General features: G+C 39.4%; 1 protein-coding gene across 1 annotated transcript; it reads left to right on the forward strand.

Annotated features, from left to right (window-relative positions):
* The first annotated feature begins 1,516 nt into the window (after window positions 1-1,516).
* Window positions 1,517-2,327, forward strand: LOC129076806 (nucleophosmin-like). The gene is made up of 3 exons (XM_054580964.1): window positions 1,517-1,574; window positions 1,863-2,046; window positions 2,129-2,327. The coding sequence occupies exons 1-3, from the start codon at window positions 1,517-1,519 to the stop codon at window positions 2,325-2,327; spliced, it is 441 nt and encodes a 146-aa protein (XP_054436939.1).
* Window positions 2,328-13,789: the final 11,462 nt, after the last annotated feature.

Below are 13,789 nucleotides of genomic sequence, written 5' to 3' on the forward strand. Positions count from 1 at the left end.
AAATGATACATTGCACAAAGGTTTGATCTCCAAATAAGAACTTACACAACTCCACTCCAGGAAGAGAAACAACTCAATTAAAAGATGGGCAAGGACCTGAACAGAGACTTCCCCAGAAGGAAGACATATGGAGGGCCCAGAGACATATGAAAGGATGCTCAGCATCACTAGCCACCAGAGAGATGCAAATTAAACCACAGTGAGATACCACTTAACACCTGTCACAATGGCCATCAAAAAACAAATCAACAAAGAACAAGTGCTGTTGAGATTGTGCAGGAAAGGGAACCCTAGTCCATGGTTGGTGGGAATGCAGACTGGTGCAGCCACTGTGGAAAAGAGTATGGAATTTCCTCAGAAAACTAAAAATGGAACTGCATTTTCACTCAACAATTCCACTGCTGGGATTATACCCTCAGAATCTTGAAATGCAAATTCAAAATAACCTATACACCCCAATGTTCATAGACACACTATTTACAATAGCCAACTGCTGGAAACAGCCTGAGTGCCCATCAGTAAATGAATGGATCAAAAAACTGTGGTACATTTACACAATGTAGTACTTCACAGCAGAAAGAAATAAGGAATCCCTACCCTTTGACAGCATGGGTGGAACTGGAGAGCATTATGCTAAGTGAAATAAGCCAGATGGTGAAAGACAAATACCATATTATCTCACCATTAAGTGGAACTTAATCAACAAAAGAAACAAGCAAGCAAGATATAGCCAGATATATTGAAATAAAGAACAAACTGACAGTAACCAGAGAGGAGGTGGAAGGGGGATAATGGGGTACAATTGAGGAAGGGTCATCAAAGAACATGTATGAAGGAAACATGGAGAAAGCCAAAGGTGGTAGGTTTGAGGGTGGGAGGCAGAGATTGGTGGGGTGGGGGGCAGGAGTGGTGGGCTGAAAATGGAGACAACTGTATTTGGACAACAATAAAAAAGGGAAAGAGGTATACAAATAAAAAATTTAATAATTCTTCTCTACCCCCCCAAAATAAGAATGCTTAGTAATTAAATAAAGCAAATAAAAGAAAGGTATTTATGGCACATCTAACTATTATTATAGGCCATGCAGAATATCCTTAAAGTTCTTGTTAAATGCTCATTGTCATTTTTGGATATATGCCCAGGAATGGAGTTTCTGGGTCATATGGTAATTCTGTGTTTAGGTTTTTGAGGAACCACTATACTTTTCCACAGCAGGTACAACATTTTATATTCCTACCAGCAATTTGTGAGGGTAACAATTTCTCCATACCCTCACCAAACTAATACTTTCCATATTTTATTTTAACCATTCTAGTGTGTGTGAAGTGATATCTTATTTTTTATTGAATACATTTGACATGTTACATTGTGTAAGCTTAAGATATGTGTGTTACTTTGATACATTTATATGTTGTAATGATTGCTGATGCAGCAATCTTTACCACATTAGTTTCCCTGGTGTTATTCCCTCCTATGTATTGGTTCTGCAGAAGAGGTTGTTTATGTTACCATCCCATGGAAGATTTGATGGACATTAATATGAGCCCTCTGAGGCCTCAGAACTATCTTTTCAGTGAACTCAAAGACAAAAAAGACTCACTTTAAAGTGGAGAATGATGAAAATGAGCACCAATTATCTTTATGAATGGTCAGTTTAGGGGCTGGTGCAAAGGATAAACTGCACATTGTTGAAGTAGAGGCAATGAATTATAAAGGCAGTCCAATTAAAGTAACACTGGCAACTTTGAAAATGTCTCTACAGCCATGATTTCCCTTGGTGGCTTTGAAATAACACCACCTCTTGTCTTATGGTTAAAGTGTGGTTCAAGGCCTGTGCATATTAGTGGATAGCACTTAGTAGCTGTGGAGGAGGATGCAGAGTCAGAAGATGAGGAGGAGGAGGATGTGAAACTCCAAAGTATGTATGGGAAGTGTTCTGCCCCTGAAAGTGGTAGCAAGTTTCCACAGAAAAAAGTAAAACTTGCTGCTGCTGAAGCTGATGATGATTTTGAGGATGAGGAAGCTGAAGAAAAAGTTCCAGTAAAGAAACCTATGAGATACTACAGCCTAAAATGCACAAAAATCACACCTGAGTGGAAAAGACTCAAAACCATCAACACCAAGACCAAAAGGTCAAGGATCCTTCAAAAAACAGGAAAAAATTCCTAAAACACCAAGAGAACCTAGTTCTGTAGAATACATTAAAACAAAAATGCAAGCAAGTATAGAAAAAGGTGGTTCGCTTCCCAAAATGGAAGGCAAGTTCACCAATCATGTGAAGAACTGCTTCTGCATGACTGACGAGGAGGCTAGTCAAGACCTCTGACAGTGGAGGAAGTCTCTTTAAGAAAACAGTTTAAACAGTTTGTTAAAATTTCCATCTTATTTCATTTTTGTAACAGTTGATATCTGGCTGTCCTTTTCATAATGCAGAGTGAGAACTTTCCCTACCATGTCTGATAAATGACATCCAGGTTCCATTGTCAAGAATGTGTTGTCCAAAAATGCCTCTTTAGTTTTTAAAAATGGAACTCTAGCCTTCGCTTGGTTTTAAGTATGTATGGAATGTATGATAGGACATAGCAGTAGTAGTCAGACAAATGGAAATGGTGAAGAGACAAAAATATACGTGGGAAAAAACTCAGCATTTAAAAAATATTTATCACATCATTTCAATATTATTGTAATATTATCATTACAATATTATTGTCTATACTCATTGTACAGTCATGCATTGCTTAATGACAGGAATGTGTAAGTTCTGAGCAATGTGTTGTTAGGCAATTTCATCATTATGTGAACATCACAGAGTGCACATGCTGAGATGTAGTCTACTGCATACCAAAGCTATATGGTAGAGCTTATTGCTCCTAGGCTATAAACCAGTACAGCATGTAATTGTATGAATACTATAGGCAACCTTAACATAATGATACACCTCTACAGGGCCCTATATAGTAAATGGAGCTTGGAGTAATAGAAGTTGCTTCAGGTGAGTCAGTGAGCAAGCAATGAGTAAATGTGAAGGCCTAGCATAATACTGTACACTACTTTAAACTTTATACATACTGTATACTTGGACTATGCTAAATTTAAAGAAAGCATTTTCTTTATTTAATAATAAATTAGCTTACTGTAACATTTTTAATTTAAACTTTAATAATTTTAAAACACTTTGCCTCTTTTGTATAACAATTAGCTTAAACACACTGTATAGCTTTATAAAAATATTTTCTCTATTTACATCCTTATTCTATAAGTTTTCTATTTAAAATTTATTTTATTTTTAAATATTTTAATATTTTTATTAAAACTAAGACATGAACACACTCACATTAGTATAGGTGTACAGAGGCTCAAGATCAACTTTCATCTTCACATATCTCTCTGGAAGGTCTTCAGAGACAATAACAGAAAAGAAGCAGTCATATCCTGTAATAACAATGCCTTCTTCTGGAATATTTTCTTGAGGGTTCTTTTCTCTTCTGTAGTTACCTTTTCTCTTCCCTGTTCTTCAGTTAAGTGTTCCTGTTCCAGTTCCAACTACTCATAGGTCAATTCCTCAGGAACCACCTCCAGAAGCTCTTCAATGTCATATTTTAAACTTAATTTCATTTAAAAATTTTTATTGCTTTCCCCCCCATTTATTTATTTATTTTTTAAATACATTTGTCTCTGCCTCCCCCCCACCACTTTCTCTTGCCCCCTCCCTCCTTCCCTCCCTCAGCTCTTCCCCTTTGGTTTTGTCCATGAGTCCTTGCTATATGTTCCTTGACTTTCCCCTTCCCTTCCTTTTCCCCACCCCCCTCCCTCCTTCCTCTTGTCTCTTTTGATTTCTTTTCCTTTCAGTGTTGCTGGTCTTATTTTCCTTGCATCTTTGTATTGTTGGTTAGGTTCCGCTTATAGGTGAGATCATATGGTATTTGTCTTTCGCACCCTGGCTTATTTCGCTTAGCATAATGCTCTCCAGTTCCATCCATGCTGTCACGAAATTTAGTAGTTCTTTCTTTCTGCTGCGTAGTATTCCATTGTGTATATGTACCAACACTTTTTGATCCAATCTACTGATGGGCATTTAGGTTGCTTCCAACACTTGGCTATTGTAAATCATGCTGCTATGAATATTGGGGTGCAGAGGTTCTTTTGTATTGGAGTTTTGGTGTTCTTAGGGTATAGTCCCAGCAGGGGAATCCCTGGATCAAAAGGCAGTTCCATTTTCAGCTTTTTGAGGAAATTCCACACTGCTTTCCACAGTGGCTGCACCAGTCTGCATTCCCACCAACAGTGGACTACAGTTCCCTTTTCTCCACAGCCTCGCCAGCACCTGTTGTTTGTGGATCTGTTTATGATGGCCATTCTGACCGGTGTGAGGTGGTACCTCATGGTGGTTTTGATCTGTATTTCTCTGATGGCTAGTGATGCTGAGCATCCTTTCAAATGCCTCTGGGCCCTCTATATCTCCTCCTTGAAAAAGCGTCTGCCCAGGTCCTTTGCCCATTTTTTGATTGGATCGTTTGTCTTCTTGGAGTGGAGTTGAGTGAGTTCTTTATATATCTTGGAGATCAAACCTCTATCTGACGTATCATTAGCGAATATATTTTCCCATATGATTGACTCCCTTTTCATTTTGCTAATGTTTTCTTTAGCTGTGCAGAAGCTTCTTATTTTGATGAGGTCCCACTTGTTTATTCTTTCCTTTATGGCCCTTGCTTTTGGAGACATATCGGTGAAAAAATTGCTGCATAGAATAGGTGAGAGTTTCCTGCCAATGTTCTCCTCTAGGACTTTCATGGTGTTGCAACTTATATTTAAGTCTTTTATCCAGCTTGAGTTTATTTTTGTGTATGGTGTCAGCTGATGATCAAATTCCAATTTTTTGCATGAAGCTGTCCAGCTCTCCCAACACCATTTGTTGAAGAGGCTATTATTGCTCCATTTTATGCTTCTGCCCCCTTTCTCTAATATTAGATGCCCATAGAGACCTGGGCTTATTTCTGGGCTTTCTATTCTGTTCCACTGGTCTATGGGTCTGTTCTTGTGCCAGTACCAGATTGTTTTGAGTATAGTGGTTTTATAGTAGAGTTTGATGTCAGGTATTGTGATTCCCTCCTACTTTGTTTTTCTTTCTCAAAATTGCTGTGGCTATTCGGGGTCGTTTATGGTTCCATATAAATTTTTGAAATATCTGTTCTATGTCTGTGAAATACATCATTGATATTTTAATAGTGATTGCATTGAATCTATAAATTGCTTTGGGTAGTATGGACATTTTGATGATATTAATTCTTCCAATCTATGAACATGGTATTTCCTTCCATTTATTTATCTCTTCCTGAATTTCTTTCTTCAATGTTGTATAGTTTTCTGTGTACCAGTATTTTACCTCCTTGGTTAAATTTATCCCTAGGTACTTTATTTTTCTTGTTGCTATATCGAATGGTATTTTTTCTCTGATTTCTTCTTCTTCTATTTCATTGTTGGTGTACAAAAATGTCTTTGATTTCTGCATATTGACTTTGCATCCTGCTGTTTTGCCAAATTCACTTATTGAGTCATTTTTTGATAGAGTCTACAGAGTTTTCTATGTACATTCTCATGTCTTCCGCAAACAATGATATATTTACTTCCTCCTTTCCTATTTGGATGCCTTTTATTTCTTTTCCTTGTCTGAGTGCTGTGGCTAGGACTTCCAATACCATGTTGAAAAGAAGTGGTGAAAGTAGACATCCTTGTCATGTTTCTGATCTTAGTGGGAAAGCTTTTAGTTTTTGCCTGTTGAGTATGATGTTGGCTATAGGTTTTTCATATATGGCTTTTATTAAGTTGAGGTATGCCCCCTATATTCCAATTTTGCTGAGTGTTTCGATCATAAAAGGGTGCTGTATCTTATCAAATGCTTTTTCCGCATTTGTTGAGATGATCATGTGGTTTTTGTCTTTCCTTTTGTTTATTTGATGTTTTACATATACTGATTTGCATATATTGAACCATCCCTGCATCCCTGGAATGAATCTCACTTTATCACGGTGGATAATCTTTTTAATGTATTGGTGGGTGCAGTTTGCCAATATTTTGTTGAGGATTTTAGCATCTATGTTCATCAGCGATATTGGCCTGTAGTTTTCTTTCATTGTAGGGTCTTTATCTGGTTTTGGGGTTAAGGTGATGCTGGCCTCATAAAAAGAGTCTGGGAGTCTTCCCTCCTCTTGGATTTTTTGGAATAGTCTGAGAAGGACAGGGGTTAGCTCTTCCTTAAATGTTTTGTCAAATTCTTCTGTGAAACCATCCAGCCCAGGGCTTTTGTGTGCTGGGAGTTTCTTGATTACTGCTTCAATTTCCCCAGCTGGTATTGGTCTGCTCAACCTTTCTGCTTCTTCCTCCTTCAGTGTTGGAAGATTATACTTTTCTAGAAATTTGTCCATTTCCTTGAGGTTTCCAAATTTCTTGGCATAAAACTGTTCATAGTAGTTTCTTACAATCTTTTGTAGTTCTGTGGTATCAGTTGTTATTTCTCCTCTTTCATTTCTGATATTATTAATTTGGGTCTTCTCCCTTTTTTTCTTGATGAGTCTGCTTAAAGGCTTGTCAATTTTATTTATCTTTTCAAAGAACCAGCTTCTGGGTTGGTTGATCCTCGGAATTGTTCTTTTTGTCTCTATGTCATTCAGTTCTGCTCTTATCTTGACTATTTCCTTCCTTCTCCTTGCTCTGGGATTTATTTGTTGTTGTTTCTCCAGTTCTTGAAGTTGTAGTGTTAGGTCTTTTATTTGAAATGTTTCTGTCTTTTTTAGGTAAGCCTGTATTGCTATGACCTTCCCTCTCAGGACCGCCTTTGCTGTGTCCCAAGGGCTTTGGACTGTTTTCTGTTCATTTTCATGTGTTTCCAGAAATTTTCTTATTTCTTCTCTTATCTCATTATTGACCCATTCATTGTTTAATTGTCTACTGTTCAGTCTCCATGAGTTTGCAAGTTTTTGAAGTTTCTCTTTGAGGTTGATTTCCAGTTTTAAGCCATTGTGGTCCGAGAAAAAGTTTGGTATTATTTCAATTTTCCTGAATTTGCTGAGGTTTGCTTTGTGTCCTGTCATGTGGTCTATCTTTGAAAAACTGCCATGAGCGTTTGAATAGAACATGTATTTTTCTTCTTTGGGATGTAAGGTTCTATATATGTCAGTTAAGTCTCTTTGATTCAGTGTGTCATTCAGCGCCACGATATGTTTATTAATGTTTTGTTTGGAAGATCTGTCCATTTTTGACAGTGGGGTGTTGAAATCCCCTACTATCAGTGTGTTGCTGTCTATATCTTCTTTGAAGTCATCCAACAATTTCCTTATAAACTTGGGGCTCCTCTATTGGGAGCATATAAGTTTACAATGTTGATGTCTTCTTGATAGATTCTTTAAGTATGATAAAGTGCCCCTCTCGGTCTCTCTTTATGGCCTTTGTTTTGAGATCTACTTTGTCTGATACAAGTATGGCAACCCCGGCCTTTTTCTCATGTCCATTTGCTTGGAATATTTTTTTCCATCACTTTACTTTCAATCTGTGTAGGTCTCTTGCTATGAGGTGGGTCTCTTGTAGACAGCATGTGAGTGGGTCATGTTTTCTTATCCATTCAGCTACCCTGTCTTTTGATTGGGGCATTTAGTCCATTCACATTTCTCTCTCTCTCTCTCTTTCTTTCTCTATCTTTCTTTCTTTCTTTCTTTCTTTCTTTCTTTCTTTCTTTCTTTCTTTCTTTCTTTCTTTCTTTCTTTCTTTCTTTCTTTCTTTCTTTCTTTCTTTCTTTCTTTCTTTCTTTCTTTCTCTTCTTTCTTTCTTCTTTCTTTCTTCCTTCCTTCCTTCCTTCCTTCCTTCCTTCCTTCCTTCCTTCCTTCCTTCCTTCCTTCCTTCCTTTCTTTTCTTTCTTTCTTTCTTGCCTTCCTTGTTTCTTTTCTTTTTTCTTTCTTCTGCTTCAATTGATCCATGTAGATATCCTCACTTTGTGGATTAAACCTCTATGATAGTAGGCAGGCCTTTTTATTTATTTTTTCTTTTCTTTCTGGGTCTGCCTTTGATGCTGTCACCTGTTGACCCTATCTGACCTTGGGTTGTTTGTTTGAGCCTTTCAGGAATCTACTGTCTGTGTCTGTCTCCTATAATTGTCAATCTGGTCACTCTGTCCTCATCTGTCAGGCTTAGGCACCACAGGGTAGAGCCGTGCCTCCTGATGGCGAGACTTGTGTTCTTATAGGCTGCTGTCACTCAGGGGAGTAGTCCTCCTGAGCAAGATGGAGAATGTGGACTGGGGAAGGAGTCAGCACCGGGACTCCCTGGTTACTCCTCCAGTTTCTTCCCCAATGCGTCTGTCTCCAGTCTCTCCTCGAGGGTCTCTGGGCAGCTCTGTGACCCCTTTCGGCCAGGAATCCACTATTTCTGCAGACCGCGTTGTAATCGCGCCAAACAGCTAGTGTGCCAGCTTCTGCATCTTTGGGGGTGTGGCCTACCTGCGCAAAATGGAGACTACGGAATGGGGAGGGTGTCAGCTCCTGGAATCCCGGCTACTCCTCCAGTTCTTTCCTCAATGCCTCCATCTCCAGTCTTTCCTCAAGGGTCTCTAGGCAGCTGTGTGTCCCCTTTGGCCAGGGATCCTCTATTTCTTCCAGCCAGTCTGCACTCAGCCTCCAGCCCACCCGAGCACAAGCTGTGTGCGGAGCACACAAAAGGCAGGTTTATTGATTCACTTATGCCTGAGCAAGATGGTAGCTGCAGAGTGGGAGGTGCGTTATCACTGGGGCTCTTCTGACCACTGTCTCAGTTCTCTTCACAAAGTTTTCCTCACCAGTCTTTCCTCAGGCACCAGCCCACTCTCCTGCTGCCTCTACCCAGAGATCAAGGAAGGTGGCTGCTACTGCAAATTTTTGCATTGCCTCTTTAAATATCGCTTTGCAACTCTAGCCACCTGTCTCTGGCAGAGAGAGCCCCTAAGCTTTTTGGGGTTGTGTTTTGTCTGTGTGTTTTCCTGTGGTTCCAGCTGCTGTAGTCTATGGGTCTCTGTTTATAGTTCAGACCCTGTTCTTCTCAGGGGGATCCAACTGCCCATTTCCATGTCCCTCTGTTGCTGGTGCCCATGGGTGCCCAGCCCACCCTCTCAAGCCTCCACCGCCCTTCTTACCCGTTCATATGTGTGAAAGTTGATTCCACTGTCTGTCTGCAGCTCCAAGGCTCCTCTCCCTTGATTGTTCCATTGTTTTCCAGGTGATTTCTCCATTATTTAGTCACAATTCCGGTTTGGTCTTGGGAGGAGATCAGTGTGACTCTCATTCACTCCTCCACCATCTTTTTCCCCCTGGTGATATTTTGATAGGAATTGTGTTGAATTATAGATTGCTTTGGGTGGTATGGACATTTTCATGATGTTAATTCTTCCAATTCATAAACATAGTATATGAGTATGCTTTCATTTATTTGTATCATCCTGAATTTCTTTTCTCAATGTCCTATAGATTTCTAAGTACAGGTGTTTTACCTCCTTAGTTAAGTTTATTCCTGGTTACCTTTTTTTTTGTTGTTTTTGCAATAGTAAATGGGATTGCTTTCTTAGTTTCTCTTTCTGATAGTTCATTATTGCCATATAAAAATGCAACCAATTTCTACATGTTAATTTTGTATTCTGCTACTTACATGGATTCATTTATTAGGTGATTTCTTTTGTGGAGTCCTTAGGATTTTCTATGTACAATATCATGTCATCTGCAAATAATGACAGTTTTCCTTCCTCCTTTCCAATTTGGATGTCTTTTGTTTGTTTATTTATTCTTGTCTGATCAGCATGGCTAGGACTTCAAGTACCACGTTGAATAAGAGTGGTAAAGGCAGGCATCCCTGCCTTGCTCCTGATCTTAAGGGGAACATTTTTAGTTTTTGTCCATAGTGTATGATGTTGGCTATAGGTTTTTAAAACATTTTTTTTCCAAATACATTTGTCTCCGCCTTCCCCACCGACTTTCCCCTGCCCCCCTAATAAAGATTTTTTATATATGGCCTTTATTATATTGAGATATGAATCCTCCATTCACACTTTGCTGAGAGGTTTTATTATAATGTGTGCTGGATTTTATTGAATGCTTTGTCTGCATCTATTACCATGATCATGTGATTTTTATCTTTTTTTGTTTATGTGGTGAATCCATTTAATAATTTGCAAATATTGTACCAACCTTGCATTCCCCATGGTAAATCCCACTTGATCATGGTGCATGATATTTTTAATGTATTGCTGGATTTGAGTTATTAATATTTTGTTGAGGATTTTAGCATATATTTTCATTAGGGATATTGGCCTATAATTTTCTTTCTCTGTTATTTTTCTTTTAAATCCTCACCTGAATGTGTTTTTTTGACTTCAGAGAGAGAGTAATGATAGTGGGGTATTGATGTCCTCTATGATGACTGTATTGCTGTTGATCTCTTAAAGTCACCAAGATTTTCTTTATATATTTAGGTGCTCCTATATTGGATGCATGTATGTTTTCAGGGTTATATTCTCTTGTTGGAGCAATCCCATTAGTATTATGTAGTGACCTCCTTTGTCCCTTGCTTTGGCTTTTGTTAAAGTCTATTTTTCAGATAAAAATATTGTTACTCAAGCTTTATTTTTGTCTCCATTTTCATGGAATACTTTTTTAATCCTTTCACTTTCAGCCAGTGTGAATCTTTTGTTTTGATATGGGTCTCCTGTAGTCAGCATGTATATGGGTCACGTTTTCTTCCTTTTTTAAAAAAATTAAATTTTATTGTTTATGCTATTAGAGTTGTCCCATTTTCTCCCCCTTTGACCCCACTACCCAAACCCCCCACTTCTTCTGGCAATTCCTATACCATTTTTCATGTTCATAGGTCATGCATATATCTTTGTTGGCTTTTATATACTCTGTGCTGTACTTTACATCTCCATGACTATTCTGTAACAATCAATTTGTACTTCTCAATCCCTTCACCATTTTTATCCATCTCCCTGTACCCCTCCCATCTGGCAACCATCAAAACATTCTCTGCATTTATGATTGTTTCTGTTCTGCTTTTAATTTTGTTTTTAAATATTCAATTATTGATAGATATGTATTTATTGCCATTTTATTGCTCATAGTTTTGATCCTCTTCTTAAAGAAGACCCTTTAACATTTCATATAATACTGGTTTGGTGGTGATGAAATCTTTTAGCTTTTTATTGTCTGGGACACTGTGTATCTGCCTTTCAATCCTAAATGATATCTTTGCTGGGTAGAGCAGTCTTGGCTCTAGGTTCCTGCTTTTCATGATTTTGAATATTTCTTGCCAATCCCTTCTAGCCTGCAAAGCTTCTTTTGAGAAATCAGCTGACAGTCTTATGGAAGCTCCCCTGTAGGCAACTAACTGCTTTTCTCTTACTGCTTTTAAGGTTCTCTTTAGGTTCATCTTGCTGGAACTCTCTGTGTTTCCTAGAGTTATATGTCTATTTCCTTCACCAAGTTAGGGAAGTTTTCTGTTGTTATTTTTAATTCTTGTTCTCTCTTTTCTCTTTCTGGAACCTCCATGATTTGAATGTTGAAACGCTTGAAGTTGTCCCAGAGGCACCTTAAACTATCCTCATTTTTTGGATTCTTTTTTCTTCTTGCTGTTCTGATTGGGTGTTTCTTGCTTCCTTATATTTCAGATTGCTGATTTGATTCTTGGTTTCATTCTCTCTGCTGTTGATTCCCTGTCAATTGTTCTTTATTTCATTTAGTGTATCCTGTCACTGTATCTTTTTCATGCTGTTGAGGTCCTCTTAGTATCTTTAAGTATCCTTAGTATCTTAGTATCCTTAGTATCCTTAAGTTCTTAAGTATCCTTATAAGCAGTGTTTTGAACTCTGCATCTGATAGATTGCTTATCGCCATTTTGTTTAATTATTTTCCTGGAGTTTAGATCTGTTCTTTCATTTGAGCTATGTTTCTTTGTCAACTCATTTTGGCAGTCTCCCTATTCGTTCCTATGTATTATGTAGAACTGCTATGACTCCTTGTCTTGGTACAGTGGCCTAATGTAGTGGGTGTCCTCTAGGGTCCAGTGGCACAGCCTCCCTATCACCAAAGCTGGGTACTTGAGTTGTGTCCACCATGTGTGCTGAGTACACCCTCCTCTTGTAGTTGAGCTTTGAATGCAGTTGACAGGTTAATGGGAGTGATTTATCCAGGCTGATGAGTTGCAAGGATTGTCTGTGATCACTGACCACCAACTTCTGACCACTGTGGGGGGTTAGCTGTGTGGGGGCCCATTCCACAGAGCAGGACTTACTTCAGCAGGGCTGTGGTGCCCTCTGAGTCCACCCCTTGAGAGTGTCACTTGTGAAGGTAGTTGGGTGGTAGTGCTGCAATGTGGTCTATAGCTGTCCACTAAGTGTGCAGGCTCTATGGCCTTCTGGGTAGTACAGCTAAGGTTAGCCACTACCTGTGTTCTGTCCAGAAACACTCAGCATATGCTACAAAATAATCTGCAGATGGCTACTACTTGTGCTGGGTTTGTAGGTGTTCAGTTGGGACAAAGCTGTGAACCAAGGCTAGCTGCTCCTAGTGCTGGGCCTGGGGCCACTTAGCCAGAGGTACAGGAATTGCTGAGGCCAGATGCTGCTTGTTTGAGAGAATTTAGGAGAATGTGAAGCTTGAGCCAACACAAGCTATTCATATGTAAATGCCACTGGAAACACCTTGGGTGGGGTGGAGCTTCAGGGGATCACCAGGTTGAGGCAAACAGTATGAGCCAGGTTGATGGAGTCTCAGTAATGGAGCCCACCTGCCAGCTTTGTGGAGGGAGGGCTCAGAAGAGGAACAATGGTCCCTGCCAGCACTTCGGTTTGGGAGAAAGCTGCTTTCCATCTTTAGCTCTAATGCTAGACACTTCAGTTCCTTCCTGCATATCTCTGGTGCCTTTTAAGCTTTTGCTCTAGCACTGGAGCTCAGAGGGAGTGAGCTGAGTAAGTCCATGTGTGAGCTCTTTAAGAGGAACTGCCTGGGGCTCCAAAAGTTTCTGTCTTCCACAGCCTCAATCCCCACTGGTTTTTACAGCTAGAAGTTATGGGGATTTATCTTCCTGGCACTGGAACCCTGGGCTGGGGAGCCTGGTGTGGAGCTGGGACTCCTCACTCCTGAGAATTACTCCCAAATTTTTATTTAACACATGTGGATGTGGGAACAGCCCATTCTGCATCTCTGCCCCTCCCACCAATCTGCATGGATATGGTTTCTTTAATTTTGTAGTTTTCAGACTTCCATTCAACTCAATTTCTGATGGTTCTGAATGATGGTTGTTCTATAATTTAGTTGTAATTTTGGTGTCATTGTGTGAGGAGGCAAGATGTGTTTACCTATGCTGCCATCTGGACCATAAGTCCTTTTGTTCTTTCATTTGGGGCATACTTCTTTGTTTCCCCATTTTTATTGCCACTCTGTATTTGTTTCTGTGTATTAGGTAGACCTGGTATATCCCAAATTTTGGTATGTTGCCTTTATGTAGTGTCTTATCAGGCCCATGGCACAATCTTTCTAATCACCTGAGCTTGGTGCTCCAGAATTGTACCTTGTCTGGTTTATGAGAGCCTTTCTCTCATTGTTGTGTCTTGATTAATGTTGGCCTATCTGTGGGTGGGGTCAATTTTCAGACTAGCTGAGTTTGAGGATTGATCCTGACCACAGTGTATGACATGTTATGTGGCGACTGACCCCATAAAGTGGAGTTGGCTTCTGCAGGGTCTTTACTTGAGAGATCTTTCTTTGGCTGAGCCACTTGTGG

The sequence above is a fragment of the Pteronotus mesoamericanus genome, unplaced genomic scaffold (genome assembly GCF_021234165.1).
Source record: "Pteronotus mesoamericanus isolate MK-2021 breed Mesoamerican mustached bat unplaced genomic scaffold, CSHL_Meso_final contig_64, whole genome shotgun sequence".
In the NCBI taxonomy this organism is placed as follows: Eukaryota; Metazoa; Chordata; class Mammalia; order Chiroptera; family Mormoopidae; genus Pteronotus; species Pteronotus mesoamericanus.